Below are 21218 nucleotides of genomic sequence, written 5' to 3'. Positions count from 1 at the left end.
GCAGGGTTTGCAATGTGCCCAAGCCCCTCCCTGGGGCTGTCACGTCCCCAGAAACCAACATCAGAGCGACCCCCAATTCCCAGCTACATGGTCAAAGTCCTCCAAGGAGCAGTGCCAGCTCCACAGCAGGCGGGAAGGCTTTGGGGGATATTCCCTTGACATCCCACTCCCACAGCTTTGCAGTCTCTTGCATGCACTGCTTCCAATGCCCCCAAAGGCAGCAGGACGCCCACACAACCACCAGCTCTCCAGCAAAGCAGGAGCCATCTTCAATCTTGTACTCGGCTGCGACAGGGCAATATCCAAGAGCATGACTGATAAATGCCATGGCATACAATTACTCTTTACAGTCTGACTCAGAGATCAAAAGATTCCTACCTCTGTCTTAAATTATATCTCTGGACTCTGGAATTAAGCACTTAGGGGCAACAATCGCTCTGATCAGGCATGGACACCTGTATAAACCTACTGGGAAAAAAAAAAAAAGCACAACCCTAGTCTATGTTTGCAAAATTAGAAAACTAAAGAAAAAAAACAACAGCAGTAAGCTCAGCAGGGACAAGAAGTGTTAATTTTGTGTTGGTAAATGGGAATTACAAGAAAATGGAAAATAAATAAAAATGCAAATTCAAAGTCATAAAAAAGCACAATTAAAAGAAGTAGCTGACATACTTTCCTGCATCAGAAAGGAAGGCAATTAAAATCACTATCTAAGTTTTTCTAACACTTTTCATATCAGTCATTTTTGTGTTTTATTTAGTGTTTTATAAAATCTGGAGATATATTACAATCTCTTCAGTAAGCTTATGTCTTATTATTTAGTTTTAAAGACACAAGGGAAAGAAAGATTTACAAAACCTGCAGCTTATACAAGATAATGTCCTCCTTTCTAACTGGATAAAGAAAGGTTATGCCAGTAAGTGGTGAACTTGCCAGCATCAGAAATGGTTTCCCGAATGCTCTTGCTGAACATGTGGACACACTATAAGCAGCTATATATGACCTGGGTTTAAACAAAATAGCTTTGGTGATGGGTGTGAGGAAGTTGGGTGCCACAGTGCAGCAACGCAGCAGTGGTCCCAACCATCTGCCTGACCCAGCTCCTGCATGGTGCATTTTCCCCAGGAACCAGCAGCAATTTGCTGTGCCCATCCCCAGGAGCATTAGGGGCTGAACAGCAAGTGGAAAGGAGAGGTGAAGGACTGAGGGATGATCATCAGCTCAGAGTGAGGCACAGTAATCTCATTTTCCTCATTTACAATCCCTCTTCCCTTTAATACAGACTATGTTGGTTTAGTGACAAATGAGCTTCTTTTGATCCCGTTTAGGGAAGTAGCAGGAGATATCCAAAGCTAAGACTAATACTGCCTTTACAAAACAAAACACCTACAAATTTTGCTCCCTGCCTTAATTTTGAGATGCCTAATGTTACTTGATCATGTTCACACAACACCTGACCTCCTTCCTAAAAATGGAATAAAAGCAGCAAAATCTCTCCTCTCCTCCTGCTATCAATCCTTTAATAATTCTGCAGAATTAGGCTGAATGTGCTGATTATTTTCTACATGCATTAATCGCAGCCAAATCGTGCTAGTGAAGGAAAATGCACAGCCTGCTGCTCCCTCTCAGCACCCTCCTGTCACCCTGCTCTCAGAATAGTCTCAGCCTGGAGGGCATCCTGCCAGTGTGATTAACAGTGTGAAATGGGGAAAAGGAGGAGACAGGAAGATGAAGGAAAAAGACCCTTCCTTAAAACTTAGACGTGGCTTCTGGCTTATCATAGAAAGTGAGCAAAACCTTAAGAGCATCCTGCACTTGTAGCCATGAGTTTCCCCAGTTCACAAAATCCAGACAAGTATATGGGCAGCTGTTGTCACCTTCCACAACCTTATTCCCATTCCTGTCCAGAGCTCCGCTCCATACATATATCCAAACATTAGGTGCATGGGAAATGCCTGCCAAGGTTTTATCTTTTTCCATTGTGACTCTGTGTATTAAAATATTCAATAAAGGCTTAATAATTTATGAAGAGCTACTGCAAATGGTCAGCCTGTTGTGGTAGATTGAGATGAAGCCCACCAGGACAAAAGGTAGGAGGAAAGCAGGTTATTCCCTCCTTGACTGGATTTCTGACTCCCAACCTTGCAGCTCTACAGAGCCAGCATTCCCCTAGAGCTGGCCAGGAGCTTCCCTTCACCACCAACCAAGAGAAAGTGAGTGCTCAGGGTGATCCAACTTGCCTTAATGCAGGTGTCTGAAACAGCCTGAATCCATTGAGTCCTGGTTTGGCTGGACATATCACCGAGGAGTTTCCTAGACCACCTTTTGGGAACCCTTGGAAGACAGTCACCCGCTTGGCCTGGATTCTGGAGACAAAGTGAAATTGCATATGTCTAATTTAGAGCCGTGAATGTCACATTTCAAGCTTGATTTGGCATCACCACTCTCTGCAGGGAGGCAGCTTGTGCTACCAAGCAAGGAGAGAAGCACAAGCTCTGATCCTCAGCCTGTAAACTCCTCCAAAGAGGATCCCTGCTGTTGGCTCTCCTCCACAGCAGCTGCTGCTGCGTCAGAAGAATAGGTTCTGCCAGGAAGATTTTTCCATTTTCCGTTTCTTTTGCCAAAATCCTTGAGGGCACTGTCATTTAAAAAAAAAAAAAAAAAAAAAAAAAGGCATCCAAAAGAAGGCAAATACAGAGAATATAGAGACAACCTGGCAGAAGAATTGGGCAGCAAGGCCAGGAGGCAAGCAGTTAGTGCTGGGCCATTTCCAGGTGCATTGCGGTCACACCACACATTAATAAGCTGCGACAGGCATAAAGATGGGCAAAGGTTCGCCTACAAAGCTAGCAGCTTCATACATAAATACAGTCACTGAGAAGCTCAGGAGCATATTTCTAGTCCCTACCTTTGCAGAGGAAGGCTAGATATTAGGGACCCAGAAGGGGGGAAACCCAGAGTTCAAATAAACAGCCTTTGAAGGTTCTTAATACAGCTGAGCAGGCAGAAACACACACAGGTTTCATGTCCTGCAGCAAAAGATGCCAGTGCCTGTCTGAGGACTTAGCACACAAAGCCTGAGTTCTTCCCAGGCAAGTGCAAAAGTCTCTCCTCCTGCTGGCAAAGTCTGAGAGAGGCAAAAGCAAGGCCTTTGCAGAAGTGTTTTTGCTGAAGGATGCTCCTCTTCCTCCAGCCTGGAAATCCAGATCCTCGTAAGCCTTTGCATGGGCAGGTCGCATTCTGTATTACAGCTGTCAAATGCTGTAAGGGCTGCATCCCAAAACTGCTGAAAAGTTTGCGCTGTGAGGTGGACCAGGCCAGCAGCAGGTATGCAAAACGGCCTGAAATCTCAGACTTGCAATGGTTTTGTTCTTGGGAATAGAGAAACGTGCAGCAATCTGCTGTGACAGCAGGTGGCTTGAGGAGTATTTACTGAAAGATGGATTTTCCTCCCCATCATGCCCAGAGCAAAGCAGTCAGGCAAAACAAACTGATCACAAAAATTACACACAGTGACAGAACCAAAACATGTCACAAGAAAAACACCTTCTGGTGTTCTGTTGTTTTTTGCGAGGGGCATCCCAGTTGGGGTCTGAAAAGCTCACAGCACTCTCATCAGTTATTTGATCAGTTTAAAACAGCTCAAAGAAATATCACAGCTTTCTCTTTATGAGAGTAATCAGGCATGGTTTTGCTGAAAAAGCTCTTCTCTTTAGTATTGAGGACTTCTCTGTAAGCCCTGTGCAGAACATGGGATTTTGCGGCTTGCAGGGTCTATGTAAGTCTCACGCAGGTTAATATGTTACTGAGCAAGTCACCTTGGAGACCAGCCTGCCAGGTAACAGCAAAGAAGATGCTCTGAACTTGCAAGGTGAAGAGTTTGTGTTGCTCACCACCCTGAACCAAGGGACTTGGTGGACCTGACTGCCTGGCCCTCCCTGTGCCACCTTACAGCTCTCTTGGTGTCAGGCATCATACCAAAGGATTTGTGTGACTGTCTAACAAAGGTGATAACAGCTGAGGCCCCTCAGGAAATGCAGCTGACACCCACTGACCTTCTCCATTAGATCATGCATTGCAGACTCCTGATGTGATCTTGACCTCTTGGTCCCATCATGACATCATCTACGTTTTCACACAGGCAGAGGCAGATGAACTGAATGCCAACAAGTAGGTCCAAGATAAATTTTTCCCTCTGCAGACATACTGTGTTTGATGCTCAGGAAAGCCTCCAATGCTACCGGATATATACACTCCGCAGGCTGGTGGCCTTGGTGCCTTCTCATCACTGCATTCTCCACAGATTCTGGTCACGTAAAGCTAACACATTGCAAAGATGAGGTGAAACCACCAGGCAGAGCTGGAGAAGCATGCACTCTGTGGGGTGCATGTTCCTCTACCATTACCCGAGGTGGAGTGCTCTGATTAGAACATTTCAAATAAAACACGCCCGTGTTTGTCAGCTCCAAAGGAAAAAAAATAATCCCCCTGTAAACTTTTAGAAGGAGGGCCAGAAGACTGCTGGATCACTGCTTGGAAAGGGCAAAGTTGGAGCAGAGTTTAATATTAGATAAGTGAGAAGTTTAGATGGAAAACACTCCAAAACCACTTGTATGCTGTCTGAGTTTAGTACTGAAGGGTATCCTGCAGGTTTTCAATCATTCATAGGGTTTTGGCACCAGCATCAATGTTTGCAACCTGAACTCGCTTTGAACACAGTGTACCCAGCAACCATTGGTGCTACAGGCTGAAGAAATAAACTGCTTGAGAGGCTGAGGCAAAGACGTGTGAAAAGGAGAGAAACCCACCTCGTTGCTTCTGTAAGAATCTCAGGAGCAGTGCAGTGGAGAGGCAAGGACAGCAAAAAGGGCCTTAGATAGTTGAACAGCTCTGATGTGGCCTCTCTCACAAGGACCATTCCTTCTTCTCCCCTATACATGATATTGTTCCTGCTTCTACTTAAAAAATAAAATTAAAAAATAATAATAATTTTAAAGTTAACAGTGCATGACTTCTTTTCTTGAGTAACTAAATATAATACCAGCACTTATGGGAACCATGGCTATCCACATACCATTCTCCTGATTCTTAGAAACTCTCACATACTCCCCAAAATCTTCCCAGAACTAGGAATGAAGATGGTTGCCAACAGGGCAAAGTGTGAACCTGCAATTCAGCAGCCCGTGGGCAAACACTGCTGGCTTGCACCTACGTTTCCCTCCAAAGCTGGTGGCTTTGGATTCTGCACAGCCTGGTTTCCCTCTGAGAGCCTGCAAGCACATCTCCTGCCTCCAATGAGAGGTCCCCATCCATCCTCCTCCAAAATGACAGGCTGCATTAGACCGTTCAGAATCACATTTGGTTCTCATTTTCTAACAGACATCCAAGATTATATTTTTAGAAGAAGCTATACTGGTATTTGCAAAAAATAGCTGCTTTGCTTTTATCCCAAATGGGGTCTTTCCAAGTTTCTTCTCCTACTTTAGTCATATCTCTAAACCTGTTTGCATTAAACAATCCGATTCTAGCAGCACATTAATCAGGCTCTCTTTGGGCTCCTATTGCATGTGTCTTTTTCTGTGTCACACGGCAAAAATAAAATCAGCTCAGCCATAACCTAATTCTCTCTCTCTCTCTCTCACAGAAGGCTATGGGGCCAGCTTGGATGCAGCCAGGGGTACTGAGGGAATGGGCAGAGGTGCTCACCAAGCTACCTTCCATCATTTATCAGCAGTCCTGCCTAACCGGGGAGGTCAGAGTTGACTGGAGGTTAGCAAATGTGATGCCCATCTACAAGAAAGGCAAGGAAGATCTAAGGAGCTAGGGGCCTGTCAGTCTGACCTTGGTGCCCAGGAAGGATCATCTTGAGTGCTGTCATGTGGCACATAGAGGACAATCAGGCCATTAGGCCCAGTCAGCATGTGTTTATGAAAGGCAGGTCCTGCTTGACTGACCTGATCTCTATGACAAGGTGCCTCTCTGATGATGCTGTGAGCATTCACCTACCCTGAGCAAGGACCGTCACCACCTCCCTTCCCACCACCAGTGGCGTGCAGACCTGTCTTTCCCGGGCAGTCAGGGACACCACAATCCCAGGAGCTCACACAGACCGGGGTGCCCTTCCCCAGGACCAGGGGTGGGTTCCTGCTGACGGGAACCAAAGGTCAAGAAACCAAAAGGGAAACCATGCCTGACCTAAAAAACATCAGAGGGCACTGAGATCAGCTGCCATTACACCAAACCCATAGGTGGGCAGCAAACTCCCCGTCCCCAACCAGTCCCCAAGAAGCACAGCAGGGACTAGCAAGGGGATAGACAAACATGCCCACACAGCCTGAGACCCCTAAGAGGTCCTCAGCACAGGTCTGGCTTACCCTCTGCCAAAGGGCTGGCCAGGCACTGCTTTATACCAAGCTGAATGAGATCAGCTTTCTGGCCCTGGTAAGCTTCATCAACTGGCCCACGCTGAATTATTTAAAACTATCTTTTATTAATCTACCACGGCTTTTATTCACTCGACCTCTAGCAAGTCACTTAACCGCTCTGAATGGAGTGTACTAGCTTCATTCCCACACAATTACGCTGGAGGTGATGAGAGGGACAAGCCACTACTCTCCTACTGCTTCTGAAATGTTTCAGATGCCAGCAGACCAAAGTGGTCTGCTGGATAACTAGAGCACTGGATTTATGCTTAATGGGAGGTCTTGTCTAAACACACAGAACATATTTCTGGGTTATGACAATACTTTTATTTAGAACACTCCCACTAGGATATTGCACATACTTTTAAAACAAGCTTAGTGTACCAAAAAACAAGCAAACTCTGGCTAAAATACTGTCAGTGCTAGCACAGGGGCCAAACACCAGCACTAAAACTTTGGCACTGAAGGGAACATAACCCCAGCTCTTTCCAGTGTTCATCACCACCCCTGGCCAGCCCTCTGGCTATGTGGCTGGAGCTGCCCACAGCACTGCACTGCCAGTAGAGGAGACATCTGCTCAGGAGACCCCAGGTCCCCCAGGTGCAGTGCAAGCCACTCTGAAGTCCCGTCCCGCCAACAAGAGATGTGGCAGAAAGTCCTTGCATTGGTGCCAGGACTGTGATATCTGTGCCCAGTTAGAAGCAGAGGTGCCAGGAGAGCAAAGATTATGGCCTTGGGCTTGGGCAGCTCTGGGACTAAGTTTTGAGCATCTACATTTGAGATACAAGCACCTAAATGAGGTTTATGCCATCAAAGTTCCCTCCACACACATATATAGGATAAAAAATCTCATGCTAAGGAGTTTGGGAAATATTATAATCCAGTCTCTTGCCCCAACAGATCAGTCTTAAATCTTTGCTATCCCACCTTCTGCGAAGTTCCAACATGGGCACTCCTTTCTGACAGCTACATACAGAGGCTTGGGCAGGGGGAAGGTGTGACAAAGGCAGAGAGCAAGGTATACTTGCAAAGTTTATAAACCCTCATTTTTATACAGAAAAAATGCATGATAAATAATCCATCCAACACAAACTGACCAGCATGATAGGTGACAGGGCTCCAAGCGGCCCATATCTAATTTATAAGACTGTACTTGAAGTCCATAACGAAATTCCAGATATTCTGGTTTATCTCTGGTCTGTTCAAACTGTGCCGCAGGCAAACAGCTGAAGGCTGAGAGCTTGGTTTTGCTGTGGCTTTCTTCCCCGGGTCTGACAAAAAGGGAAACGCCAGCTTCGTCATGTTTTATTTTCTGTTTTCTTCTTCAAGTAAGCCACCACCATCCCTGCAGGGCACAAGCCCAGCAGAGGTACTGGGCTGAGTACCTGCCGCTCACACAGGCAGGTTGCTTCCTTCCTGACAAAGCCAGGATGGAATCCCACCTGCTTATTGCAACATCCGCTTCTGTCCCCATCAGCAGCACCACTGGTGCTGTACGGACCAGCTGAGCATCCCAGCCCCACTCCCCTCACAGAGCTGGGAGCAGACATTACCTCTCAGCACTGCTAATGCCAAAGAAGATCCCACTCAGCACATGCATAGGGCACATCTGCTACACAAAGAGATCACACTTTCTTATGTCTTTTGCTACCTGTGACTGTACTTCCACATCCCACATAGTCCCATAGACTGTATCACCTTTACTCCTCTTGCTGTCTCGCCCACAGCCCAAAGCTGTCCATATTTCCCTGGGAAAGCTGAGGTTCCTTCCAGGAACTCTGGTTCACAGCTGCTCTTGTGGCTGACAAAGTACTTCAGTTTCTGCACGGCATGCTCCATGCACGGAGGCTTTCCTGCCGCTGCAGGATGTGCTGAGCCAGGCACAGACCTTCCCTCCTCGCTGCAAAGGCAAATGCTTCATGACAGAGGCACTAGAATGGATACTAATATAAAAGGATTTAAGTCATAAATCCTCAAAACTACTTGTTTTTAATGAACAGGACAAACACGGAATTCCTGAGCACAGGACAAGCCCCGTGCCCTTCTCCAGCATGCAGCTCACAAAGTTACGGTGCCCAAAGCACCGGCAGACACTCAGCAAACCAGCCTCACCTGTCCCGAACTCACCTGCCAGCAGGGCTTGGAGACTGGGGTCGCACCCCAGGTCTGGTGGGGGATGCAGAGGGGCACCACCCTGCACAAGTGGTGGGGAATGAGCTGCGCTTCCTCAGGCAAAATGCCATTTTTTTACAAGTTTTCTTCCTCTTCGGGAGTTGGGATGTAATTACTTCGCGTAAAGCAATGCTGTTTGCTTCCCATTTGGGGTTTGCCTGCCCACTGTCCTGAGAAATGGGACACATGGGAAAAAACCCTTCCCCATGAAGCCTCTTACCCAGTGGAAGATGAACATGGCAAGAGAGCAGGGGTGACAACCCGCACCGAAGTAGTACCTGAAGTCCCAGTGGGTTGTGGCTGAATAAGCCAGAGGAAGGAGGACCACGTTCCCAGCTGGGCTGACAAAGACAAGGGGCCCAGAGTAATTTAATTCCTATCTGCAGATGATGCTTCCATGTAGCTCTGGTCTTTGAATACTCTGGCATTCAGAAGATGTTCTAGCTTTACTGCCCACATAAACATCCACTGGGGCTGCTATCTGGGGGAAAGAGGGAGCTAAATATTTAATTTCAGTCTATTTCATCAAATATTTAATCTATTTAATATTAATTAAATCCTGGTCTGAATAAACAACAGCTAAAAATTCACCTCTTCTTCCAAAGATCTGATAACTTGAACATGCCAGTTTATGCCATCCCAGTTGAGATGGTAATTAATAAGGGAGGGATCCTATTTTTATATTCCCAGTTGCTGGAATTGCTGTGGTGGGTTGTTGTCCTCCTCCAGGCTTTTAAGCTGAATCTTTCTGCAATTGGATCTACAGTAGCATAATCTGGTTTATACCAACCATTTCTACACCCTGCTTCACTATCTTTCATTTTCCATGGACTTCATTTGTATTCCCACAAATGTGTGCCCTCATCCAACTTTCAGACACTCTTACACCCTCAGCAGTAGGAATCCATGAAGCTGAAGTGATGAGAAAAGCTATTGTGGGTGGACCGTTATGGGTGGACATGGTGGATGTGAATCGTTTCCCACCCTCCTGACACAGCTGCACATCTCAGACCCAGCAGCATGGCCAGGAACAGGCATTTCTAGGGAGAAAGAGCAACGGCTACAACAGGAGCAGATCATTTCTACTGAAAAGGATTTAAGCCAATTAACACTGGGCTATAAAGGCAGATGCCACTGTTGCATCTGCTACTACAACCATGTTATTTTACTACAAGAAACCCTATTTGGACCAAACCTCATGCATAGCAGCCAGAAACACATTTTCTAATTAGCCCCAGTAGAGCCAAGAGTGATGAAGGATTACCCTACATGCAATGCTACTTACCTGGCTTTCTTCACTGCATGCCCGATTTAGCAGAGCAGCATTTAGCTTTTCTTTTCCTCTCTGCTGCACTGTTTCAGAGCCATTTCACCTAAGTGATGGCCAGTGTTGATGAAAGTAATTATACTGCTGTTTAAAATGTACAGATGCATCTTCATTATCCTGAGACAGCAACGCCAAAGGTCCTATGATCATCTTTCAATGTAAGCAAGTCAGATTGTTCTGTTTAATCTGGCCATTTTAACTCTTCTGGCCCCGCAAAATTTTGAGGCTGGCTTAGAAGCCACAAGACGTTTTGAAAATAATAAATGTAGTATTACTTTTACCTAACACCATTGAAGTTTAAATCTTTGGGTTGTGCTTAGGTTATAGGTCAAACCTGTAACCAAGAGAAAAAGGGGACCTCACTCTCTTTTCACATTGGCCACTTGCTTGACTTGGGTCATGTCACTACTCTCTATTTTGTGTACACCCTCAGGAAACATAAAAACTTAGTAATGCATTTGGAGTCCCCTGCAAAAATGTGCCCTTTCTGGTGACAGCACAGCAGAGTTGACAAACAGGCAGAGACTGCGTTTGTGCAGCGGCATGGCTGCAAAGCACCAGGCACAGAATTAACAGGAAGCTCTTTGTGGCAAACCTTGTGCAAGGAGCCATTTCAGGTCAAATATCTGCATCACAAAACCAAGAACAAACTCAGCTCTACACAGAGAGACCTTGTCACTCGATTACCCAGGGATCATGATTACGGGGGTAATTGCTGGGAGAGGGGATGTTCTGCCCGGGTGTAAATCAGCATCACAGCAGCTGAGCTCCGCGGGTCTGCTGCACTCAGGGTCTAACCTTGCACCTCTTGGTCTGCAATATGAATCATTTGTCCGAATTTTCCTGGTGGCAAAAGTTATCCTGGTAATAAAAAGCCAGAATTCAGCATTTCACTCTTAAGAAAAAGTTCGGTCGATTCAGAAAAGCAGAAGGTTGGCTGCAGTGTCTTAAATATTTATCTATACATTTATTTTTTTCTACTCAAGGAATTTTTCAGTAACACTCTAAAGTTTCCTTCTTCAGATGAATGCTTTGCAGCAGCTCCTCATGTGCAGATGAAGGCAAAGCAGCCTCCAGCAGGAATTATTTTATCAGAGATGTCCAGTGGTGGGAGGCTCTTTCCTTTTTTTCTGTGGAGAGCAATTGAAAAACAAACAGGGAAAACGCCATAAAGTCATGATCCAGCAAAACATAACTGTTTCAACCAGCAAAGAAGCAATCAATTCTTTCATGTAGCAGCTGATTTAAAACAAATGCTTATCTCTGAGAGGGAACCAAACCCTACAGTAGGTCACATATCTCTGGAGGATCGCAAGGCTGCTCCTGCAGATGCAGTGCCCCAGGCTGTGCCCAAATCGACATGGACCAAACACCGCAAGCATTACACACAGAGAAGCAGGGATGTTTAGATAAGCTTGTCCCACCTCCTGACAAATCCCACTCACGTCATTGCTCTCACATGGAGGCAGTTGCTGGCTTTGGACTCAAGCATGTTTTTTGAAAGCCATCCAGACCTCCCAACGCAGAGCATTGCTGAAGGGAAGCACATGTCAGCGGAATTTCTCCATTAGTGCAAAAGGCACCACTGGTCCCAGGAAATCCCTGAATGCCTAACGACCCCCAAGCCACTTGGGAAGGGCCCTTACTCTTCCCTGTTCCCTAAAATCTTCAACAGACCACTCTCAGAGCCACAGAGGGAGACCAGGACCTTGGATCCAAGCCAGCGTGAATGGTCTCTCCTAACTTAGCCAATATGCAGTTGACCATCACACTAACAGATTAAACCAGAGGCAACTTAAGTAGTTTTAAGCTAGTTTAAGGCAGCAAGTTTACACCTTTACTGATGATAGACACCTAGGCTCAAGTGAGGGAGTTGCCTTCTTTCTCCTTCTTGTCTTGATGCCTCTCTGTTGGATTTGGGTGCTAGGACTCAACTCACATCTCTATAGACCTAACTGTGAGATGTCCTCAGATATTGGTGGTCCTGTCTGGGAAATGGGCACTGCTAGGGGACAACTCAAATGGCCAAGAAGGTCTCCTGAGACAGAAGGCATGTTGAATGACCAGCTCAGGCATCAGGACCTCCATTCAACACCTCCCAGCACACCTTGCCCCATGACAGCAGGTCACCTTCTCCTCTGCTTGCAGCAAACCTCCCTCCTGGGACCAGCTATGGTCTGATTCCCCCAGCACTGCTCACTATCCCTTCTGCTCAGACTGAGAGACATTTGGGAGTGCACTGTGGCCTCGTGCAGGATTACAACAGTGTGACCACCAGCTGGAATTTCACCTGGACTTCCCCAGATTCAGACTACAACCATTTCTGTTCAGCAAGGGGTCAGGATCTGGCCCTGGAGCATTTGTGATCTGTGTACTAGTGGCTAATGCAGGGACTGGGCTCTCCGCTAACCCTGTTTTCTCTTCACTCTGTTTCTACAGCTTGGGATAAGGCACAGCAATCACAGCTACAAATATTTAACAAGTCACAGAGATGTTCCTATAAACCGGTTGCAAAGAGTGGTTCATGGCAGAGACCGTGAGACAGCTCCAAGTGCAGCTCTCTGCCAGGGCACTGGCTGTAATAAAGGAGCAATCATGGCAGACTTCAAACTTGTCCAGTGGTGAAAGAGCAGGGAATGTTAAGAAATAACATGGGAGCTCACAGGCCCAACCCAGAAGGACACCACAGGGCACCAGGTCCAGCAAGTAGATGCTGGGTGGGACTGGCGGTACTTATGGTACGGGATGACTGACAGACATGGGCTGAAACCCACAGAGGCTCCCTGAGGCACAGAAAACTCATTTTGTGTGACCAGAGTGATTCAGATCAAGTTCATCCCTTGCTGGAACATCTTGGAGAGGCTCCTCTGTGTGACCAACTCCTTGTTCCCCAGAGAACAGGGACCATAACCCCATGGAAAGAAACACATGTCAGTGGGACAAGGGGGTCAGGGACAAGCCCTAGGGTCACCAATTTCTGCAAGGGCAAACCCTGCTGCTCGTGCCCTCATCCCTGGGGACATTTTGGGACACTTGACAGACCAAACCACCTCATCTAGGCCCCTCCTGTATGCCCCCTGAGCCAGCACCTTTGGGCTGTCCTCAGGGCCTCCCACACAAGATCTGGGGTGCAGGGTTACCCCACATAGGGTGGAGAAAGCCCTCCTAGGGCAAAGCTGACAGTGGCACCTCTGCCCACTGTTTGCTGTGCAAGCTCAGGTGGCTCCGATCCCATCAGGGAGGCAGGTCCCCCTCCCCACCCTCGCATCATTAACCTTTCAGCCCCAAAATAAAAGGTTATAAAAAAAACCAACCAAAGTTCATTACATCCCCTACTGTGTCATTTGCATGGGAATGAGCTGGGAGCAATGAGGCAGATTTCTCCTGCCAGGGAGGGATTCAGGAGGGGGAAGGAGAAGAGCTGGGCACTGGGACCAGGCAAGGGTGGTGGGACTCAGCCCTACAGCGAGATGGGGCAGGCATGGAGGTGAGTGAGACAGCAAAGCTGGACATGGTAACAGCAGAGCTGGACATAGTTACAGCAGAGCTGGAGGGAGCATCCCAGCAAAGCCCACAGCAACATGACCTTGGCTCAGAGGCAGCACGGCTGGTCCTCACCTACCAAAGAGAAAGTGATGGTGATTTCACCCCAGGACCTCCGCCACACACCCCACGGTGTCCGGAGGTCATTGCAGCTTGGATGTGCCCATCCCCAGCAGGTGTGTAGGGCACAGGACACAGCTGAAATCAAAATGACCAACAGCTCAGGGAAAATGAAATAAGAGTCTGAGTCGGAAGGTGGCAAAGGCAGCAGGATGGTGGAAGTTCAGACACGGGCAGGCAGCTCTGCTGTGTCAGATGCAGGAGTCACTGCTCCCAGGTAAAACAGCCCCTTAAGTATTTTATTTGACTGAGGTGAGCCATGAGGGCATGAGGTTTTGTGAGGGACACAACCTTGGAGGCATAGTTTCAGGTTTTTGCACCTTACTTTTACTTCTGATAGAAAACTGGAAGCAATCAAACGTTTCAGCTGTGCAAAGCTTCACTAACTGAAAGCCCACCAAAGCCCTGGTCCCCCAGCCCTACACCCACCGAAATCCTATACTGTACTGGAGGTTTGGTTACAAGGACATCAGACAGCCAGAAGGATGTGGCAAGCATAACCAATGGCTGCTGCACTACCTCGTGTCCCAGGCACTGGCCCTTGCGTTTCCCACAGGGTCTGCTTTGTAAAACCCTCCAAGGCCAACAGGGCCAGCTGAGATCAGAGGACAGACAGCAGGACACTCTGCCTAGATCAAGGTCTCCTGACCTGCAAGGGCCACCACAAGGTGACCAAGATGTCCACCTCCGGACCACCACCAGGTTCCATACACCCAGCAGCGATGCTGCTTGCCAGCCCTGGTCCACCTCCCAGCTTACCAAGCACCTCCAACCATGATCTTGGTATCACCGGCAGAGTGGGCCCATGAGACCAGCACCTCCAGCACTGGGCTCTGGTCACTTATTTTCTCACCAAACAAGAAGCTGAGAAGGGAAGTAGGGTGACTCCAGGCATCCCAACAACGGGAAGACCAGGAGTCAGAGCTCCTGGGCAAAATGAAGCACACGATAAAGCACTCTCGGGATCAACACCTTGTGTCCCCCTCACCTCAGGAGCTACCTGGCACTTGTGGCAAAGAAGCCCTACTGAAGCCGATTGGCGAGTGGACCTTGGTGTTGGTGTGCTCAGGAAGGCAGGTGGCCACACAGGAGCAGCACTTCGTTCCGTGGGAGAACCATCCCCACCATCCTTCTGCAGGGAGGGTCTTGGCAGCGCTGGCATAAGGGCAAGCGAGCCTGGCCGGTTCTCAGGGCTAGAAACAAAGCCCCACATAGATGGACACTCCTGCATGTATAAAGAAATATTGCCTTCCAGCCTAATTGTTCCTAATCCCATCTGCAACCTAATTATTAAAAACCTTCTCAACTCAAGAGCTGTAAATGCTGCACCAGACAGGCGTTCCCAGCAAACAGTGCCAGGCTGCATTTCCAGGGAGCAAATCACACCCTGAAAACCTAAGCTCTTTTCATTAAAAAACACGTGAATGCTCTTACTGTGGCATGAAAGGAGGAAAACAAAAACCCCAATAAATATCAAGGACTCATTTGTTATTATGCCACTGCACAAAGAACTGAGCCATTGTTCCCTACCTGTGGTTATAACGCCTTTCAGAAAACACGAGTGCTTTTCCCAATGTGTTCTTTAAAAAATGTCAAGATCAAAGCTGCCAGACGATCGGTGAACAGCTGGGAAAAAAAAAACAAAAACAAAACAGCTAACAGATTATCCAGAGGGTTTTCACATTTGATCTGTAAACGCTCTTTTATTTAATAAAAATAATCATCCATTATAGCAATTTCTGCTCATGGTTTGGCTTGTTTTTGTTTTACAGTAAAGCACAGTTTGTTTTCCTCACCCCTTGAGGATTCAATTCTGAAAACGCAAGTGAATGTAAACATTGCTCTCCAGGTCCCAAGATGCATCCAGGGACCCTTGGAGTTCATTACAAAGTCAAAAGAGAGAGCAAAATCAACAAAACACTTCCCAAAAGTAAAAAGGTATTTTTTTAAAAAGTCTTTTCCTGTGCACCATACGACTCCAGAAAAGGCAAACTCGTCTTATACATGAGACTTACACAAACTTTGCTTTCTCCAAACAATTTCTGTGACTTGTCAGTATTTGATAAAGCTATTTTCATAACATTAAAAGGCTTGCAGACTCGTTTACTGTGATGAATCAAAAGGTTTTCCTTTTAATATTCTCCAGAAATATCTTCATGGCACAAGGATGTTTAGTTTGTTCTGTCTATTTTTGTATATTTTTTTAGCAGAAAGAGCTGAAAGACATTTCAAGAGAGGAGTGTAAAAGCAGTATTAACTCCCTCTCCTGCTCCAATCTCACAATATTTACACTTTTTTTTTTTCCAGAAAAACAAAAGCTTAATTACACTATAAAATACTGAAGAAATGGTCAGTTAAGTTTCCCATTTGAGTTTTGCCCTGTATAAGACTGAAAGAGGGATGCTTTTGTATTTCCTAGGAAAGATGAGACTGGCAGATTGAAAAACTGAACTCTTCTCCCTTAATTCAGAAAGGTGGAACAGCCCCTGTGCACAACCCAGGAAATCCTGCAGGAGCTAAACCATCGCAAATCAATACAAATGAGATAACATGATGTACGGAGCCCTGCTATTTGCTTTGAAATGTTATCTATTTACAGTTGGAGGCGGGGGAAGCGAGTTAGCATTGAACACATTTCGGTGCTGCAGTGTGGTATAATATCAACCGAGATTAACTCTTGGGGAGCTTGGCGGGGTCCCAAGCCCCAAGTTGCATGAGGAACAGCCTGTCAGTCCATCCTGGGATGTCCCTGCCTGCAGAGGCAAAACCACCGCTCCACCGGGTGTTGCTTTAACAAATAATGAGAGGGCAGCTACCACCTCAGCTGTATTGTATCACAGGCAAAACAGAAATTAAACAGAATCAGGTACGGTATAAAAAATAACCCCAAAAATAGCCAGTCTGGTGAGGTCTGTGACCCTAAGCTTTGTGGCCAAAAAAAATGACAGGATATTGGAAATGCTGGTAACATTAACAAACTGTCAGGTAGAGGGAATGGCTCTAGTTGTTCAACAGTTTTGAGTGAGGGGGCTTTTGGGAGGTGGGAAGAGAGAGACTATAAGGTGTCAAAGATAATTAAAGCATTCACAGTTTCAAAGCTGCTTGCCTTACAAAAATTAAGACATTCAGATTCAGGGATACAATACTGTATTTTACAAGGGGGTTAAAATTAATTACATATACAACAAGAAAAAAAATTACAACAAAATAAAGAAGCCAACACCTCTAGGGTGGCATACTCCTTCTTTGTTGTTCATCTCATGGAGCTGCACACTGCTTATCTTTAAAGAGTCAAAACTAAGCAGTCATGAAAACATCCACCAAGAGATTCTGGCAAAAGAAAAACAAAACCTAACAAAATAAATCAAGCAAGTCAAAAGCCATCCTCCCCTGGAAAGCCGAATGCCACGGCTTGGGCTTCCACTTGCCTGCTGCTCCTCGCTGCTGCTGCTCGCCATTTCCATAGGCTCATCTCGGGTTTTAAAGGCTTCCTGCTCACGAGCTGAAGGAAACCATCCCATGCAAGCACAGCCCGAGAACCATGCCTTACTCTCCTACAAAGTCTTGAGTTAGTCCTGCCCATACCAAAGGCTACTTCAAACAATCCTTTTCCTCTCTATCCTGCAGAGGATCCTCTTGAAGGCCCGTCTGAAGTCATGGTTGAAAATGGTATAGATGACAGGGTTCAAGGAGCTATTGCAGTAACCAAACCAGAAGAAGAACTTGAAGAGGGTGTCAGGCACAGAGCAGCTCCTGCAGACAGCCATCAGAGTGTAGGTGAAGAAGAATGGGAACCAGCAGATGACAAAGACCCCGATCACCACTGCCAGCACAAAGGTGAAACGCTTCTCCCGGTTCTGCCTGCCCCTCCACCGAGACCCTTTGGTGTTCCTCTCCTCCTCTGTCTTCCTGGGCAAACTGTCCCCAGGCTTAATCTGGCTCAGTTTAGTCTTAGTCTTTCCCCTCGATGGTCTCTCTGACTTCTTAGACTGGTTGTTCTCCTGGTGCTCTGAGGAAGAGCTCTCCTCCATGTCTATGCTGTTGATCTCTCCCTCCTGCCCACCACCACCTCCTGCCGCCTTCTCCCCATTGAGCTGGGCTGTTGCTGGCAGGTCCTCCTTGTCAGCCAAGCCGTTCTGCCTCTTCTCAGGGCGCTCTGCCCGCTTGTTTGGCGGTACCCTAGTTCGCCTCTTGGCTATCTGATAGATGCGCATGTAGACCAGGATCATGATGAGGCAGGGGGCAAAGAAGGAGCCGATGCTAGAAGAGATGATGTACCACTTCTCATCATTGATCTTGCACCCCGCCACCCCCTGGTCAGCCTGCTGCCCAGTCTTCTTCTCGATAGAGATGAGCGGTGGGAAGGAGATGACGGCTGAGATGACCCAGACGATGAAGATGATGCACTTGATGCGGCGTGGGGTACGCTTGAGGTTGTACTCAATGGCTTGTGTGATGGACCAGTATCGGTCCAGGCTGATGGCACACAAGTGCACGATGGAGGAGGTGCAGAACAGCACATCCAAGGCCAGGTAAATCTCACACCAGACTTTGCCAAAGTACCAGTACCCCATCACCTCATTTGCCAGGGAGAAGGGGATGACCAGCGTGGCCACCAGGATGTCAGCTGAGGCTAAGGAGACCAGGAAGAGATTCTGGGGGGCCTTGAGCGCCCGGCTGGTGAAGACAGCGATGATGACCAGAACGTTGCCGAAGACAGTGAAGAGCATAAGCAGGCCCGCCAGGCTGATGAGGGTGATGGTGGTGTGCAGGGGGTACGGCGTGCCCCAGCCCGGCCCGGCCCCGCTCTCGTTGAAGGTCCCGTTGGTGCCAGGAGGCGGGTAGCCCTCCTCCTCCTCCAGTTGCCGCTGGTACTCCATGGAGGAGAAGAAGTGGCCCCCCTCCGTGAACGGGCGCTCCAGGTTAAACATCAACCCCGGCTGCGTGGACACCCCCGCCCTTCTCCCCCTGCCCCACCCGCGCCGCGCCCGGCTCCGCGGGGCTTCAACGGGCTCCGCGGGGACCTCCGCTCCTACTGCGCCTCTGGCCGGGGCGGGGCTGCGCGGCGGCCGCCGGGGGGCTGCGGGCGCCCGCGGCTCATGCTGGGGCGCTGCCCGGCCGGAGCTGCTTAGCGGGGCTCGGACCGGCGCGGACCGGCGCGGAGATGTGCTGAGGCTGCAGCCGGCAGCGGCTGCTCTGCCTCGCTCGCCGCCGAGCCGCTTTATAGCCCCGGATCAGGCCGGGGCTGCCGCGTCAGCCCCACGTGGGGAGCTGCCCCCAGTGCGCGCACACACACACACGGACACACACGCACACACAGACACACACACACATACACACACTCCGCCCAGCCCTGCGCTCCCCCGCCGCTCCGACCCGGACACACGCGACCCCCGCCCCACGCACACTCACCTCGCTCAGCGCACACACACGCTGTCTGCTCGCCCCATCTGTATTGTGCACACCCGCTCACTCCCGTGGCACGTCAGCCCTTACACACGGAGCCCCAGCCCCTCGTCCGCTGCCCCTTGGTCTCGCCCATCGCAGCTCCTCGCCCAGCCCCCGGCGGGAGCGGCTTCATCCCGCCCGCAGGAAGGAGTGGAGCGGAGCCCGGCGGGTCACAGCCGTGAGGGGGTGCGCATGGCGAAGCTGAAGCACCAGAGTGGCCAGAGTGCGTGTTTATGGGAGTGGGTGTGCGTGGAGACGCCTGCCCTCGCCGTCCAGGCGCTGCGCAGCCCGCAGGGCTCCTGGCACCCACCGCGGTGCGGCTGGGGGCTGCTCCCGTGCCGCGCCGGTGTGGAACCTGCCGCCCCGTCCCGCGTGTGCGTGGGGGCACCGACGGGCTCCGCCGCGGCGGTACGGCTGCGCTCCGGGCTCTCGCTGCCCCGAGAGCAGCGTTTCACCCGCGGGGCGGCTGGGCAGGGCTGGGGTCCCGGCCCCGCGGGGGGTCACGGCAGCGGGGCGGGCAGGACCGGCGGAGCCCCGCGGGCAGGGCGCTGCCCGGTCCGTGTTACCGCCTTGGCGGGCGGCGGCGGCCCCGGGCAACGCGGGGGGGCAGTGGCACCTGCTGGCCGTGGCGCCTCACTGCACCCACCGCCCGCCCCCCCACCGCGGCGCCAGGCAGCCCGCGCGGGAGTCAGGAGGAGCCCCAGCACCCCGCTCCGCAAGCAGGGAAACGCTCCTGCCGAGGAGTCCCCGGGGAGCAGCAGCTCCCACAAAGGAAGGATGAGGCAGATCACCCAGGGGCTGGGCAGAGCACTCAGGGATGGGGCAGCCCCGTGCTGCCAGTCCTCACTGAGACCCCCAGGCTGGCTCATCCCCGGCTGCATGGCCCCTCTTGGCCCGCAGCACCCCCGACGGCTCCCATCCCACAGCACCAGGCCCAACTGTCTTCCTCCTGGGGCCCCTCTCATTGCATCCCACATGCTCCCCGTTGGCTCTCCCCAGCCCCATGCACAGGAGGATGGGGATGTGGGCAGCAGGCCCAGGCAGGCAGCTGCTCCCACACCCTGCCCCATGGAGTGTCCCAGCCCTGGGGAGCATCCCCAAGTGCTCCCCAAGCAGCACAGGGGCTGGCATCACCCACCTGCACGACTGTAACAGCAACACAGGACCGTTTCAATAGCAAAAGAGCAATAGTGACGTACCTGGTAGCCCGCCTGGCCCCCAAAACTGTCAGCTCTCAGCAGGTACAGATTACTCACCGGTACAGTGCATGGACTTCAGCTCTGATTCTTTCGCTTACAGTCTCTTCTCCCTCATTTTCAGATGGCTCTAGTGGTACTCACTTGGTGCTCCAGATTCAGGCAGCTCTCAATTAATCGCTGTGCTGAATGCCCAGGCCAATGAACGTATTTCCCCTGCGAGATGGAGGAAGCCTTGTCATCTTTGTTCCTGCGCCACATACCATGTTATAAGCCAGGCCCAGGAGTGATGACGCCTGGGAGAGAGGGAGCAGGAGTGGGAGAGACAGGGTCTGGGAGCCAGAGAGCACAGCCTCTGCGGCTGGTACAAGGCTGAGCAAAGGAAAACAAGGGAGAATCCCACTGTTGAGCAAGGGACTGCAGGACCCACTGTGTGGGCTTGTCTGGAAAAAGAGAAGTCCACAAGGAGTGATTTAAAAGCTGTGAATTGAACCCAGGATGACTGACGTGCATGCATGAAAGATCTCTGTTTGAGGGCAAAAGTGATGTGTGACCACGAACATCACTGCAAGGACCAAGTGGAAACACAAAGGATGAAGGGACTCACCTAAGTCTGTGGCAAAGCCAGGCAGTAGGTCGAGTTGATGTTGAACTTTGTTAGCACCTCCTGCCTTATGCGCATGCAGGAGGACGCATAGTTCTGCTGGGCAGTGGATCTTCCACTCCCTCAGGTGTGGGATCTGCAGGGGCTGGAGCAGACCCCTGACAGAGCCTTCCTTGGTCACTGCTTGGATGGATGTATCTGGAGAGAGGGAGGGCACATGCCATGCCCTGCCTGACGTGGAGAACCCCTTCTCTGGTCCAGTTCGACCTGCCATCACCAGCTGCCCAAGATGCTTTGCTGGACTCAGGCTTGTGCCTTTCTGGAAACACCCCACATGCCCCTAAGTTCCCTGCAAAGTCAAGCTGTGTTCCCCTACACAAGCTCAT

General features: G+C 49.7%; 1 protein-coding gene across 1 annotated transcript; it reads right to left on the bottom strand.

The window, feature by feature from the left end:
- Positions 1–17180: 17180 nt before the first annotated feature.
- Positions 17181–18515, bottom strand: ADRA2A (adrenoceptor alpha 2A; the record flags this gene model as incomplete). Its single annotated transcript, XM_080348056.1, has 1 exon — positions 17181–18515. One exon carries the CDS (start codon positions 18513–18515, stop codon positions 17181–17183), a length of 1335 nt encoding a protein of 444 aa, XP_080204182.1.
- Between the last annotated feature and the right edge of the window lie 2703 nt (positions 18516–21218).

Source organism: Nesoenas mayeri (assembly GCF_963082525.1).
Source record: "Nesoenas mayeri genome assembly, chromosome: 7".
NCBI lineage: Eukaryota > Metazoa > Chordata > Aves > Columbiformes > Columbidae > Nesoenas > Nesoenas mayeri.
Note: the sequence above shows the minus strand (reverse complement) of the source record. Positions and strands in the feature narration are given on the sequence as shown.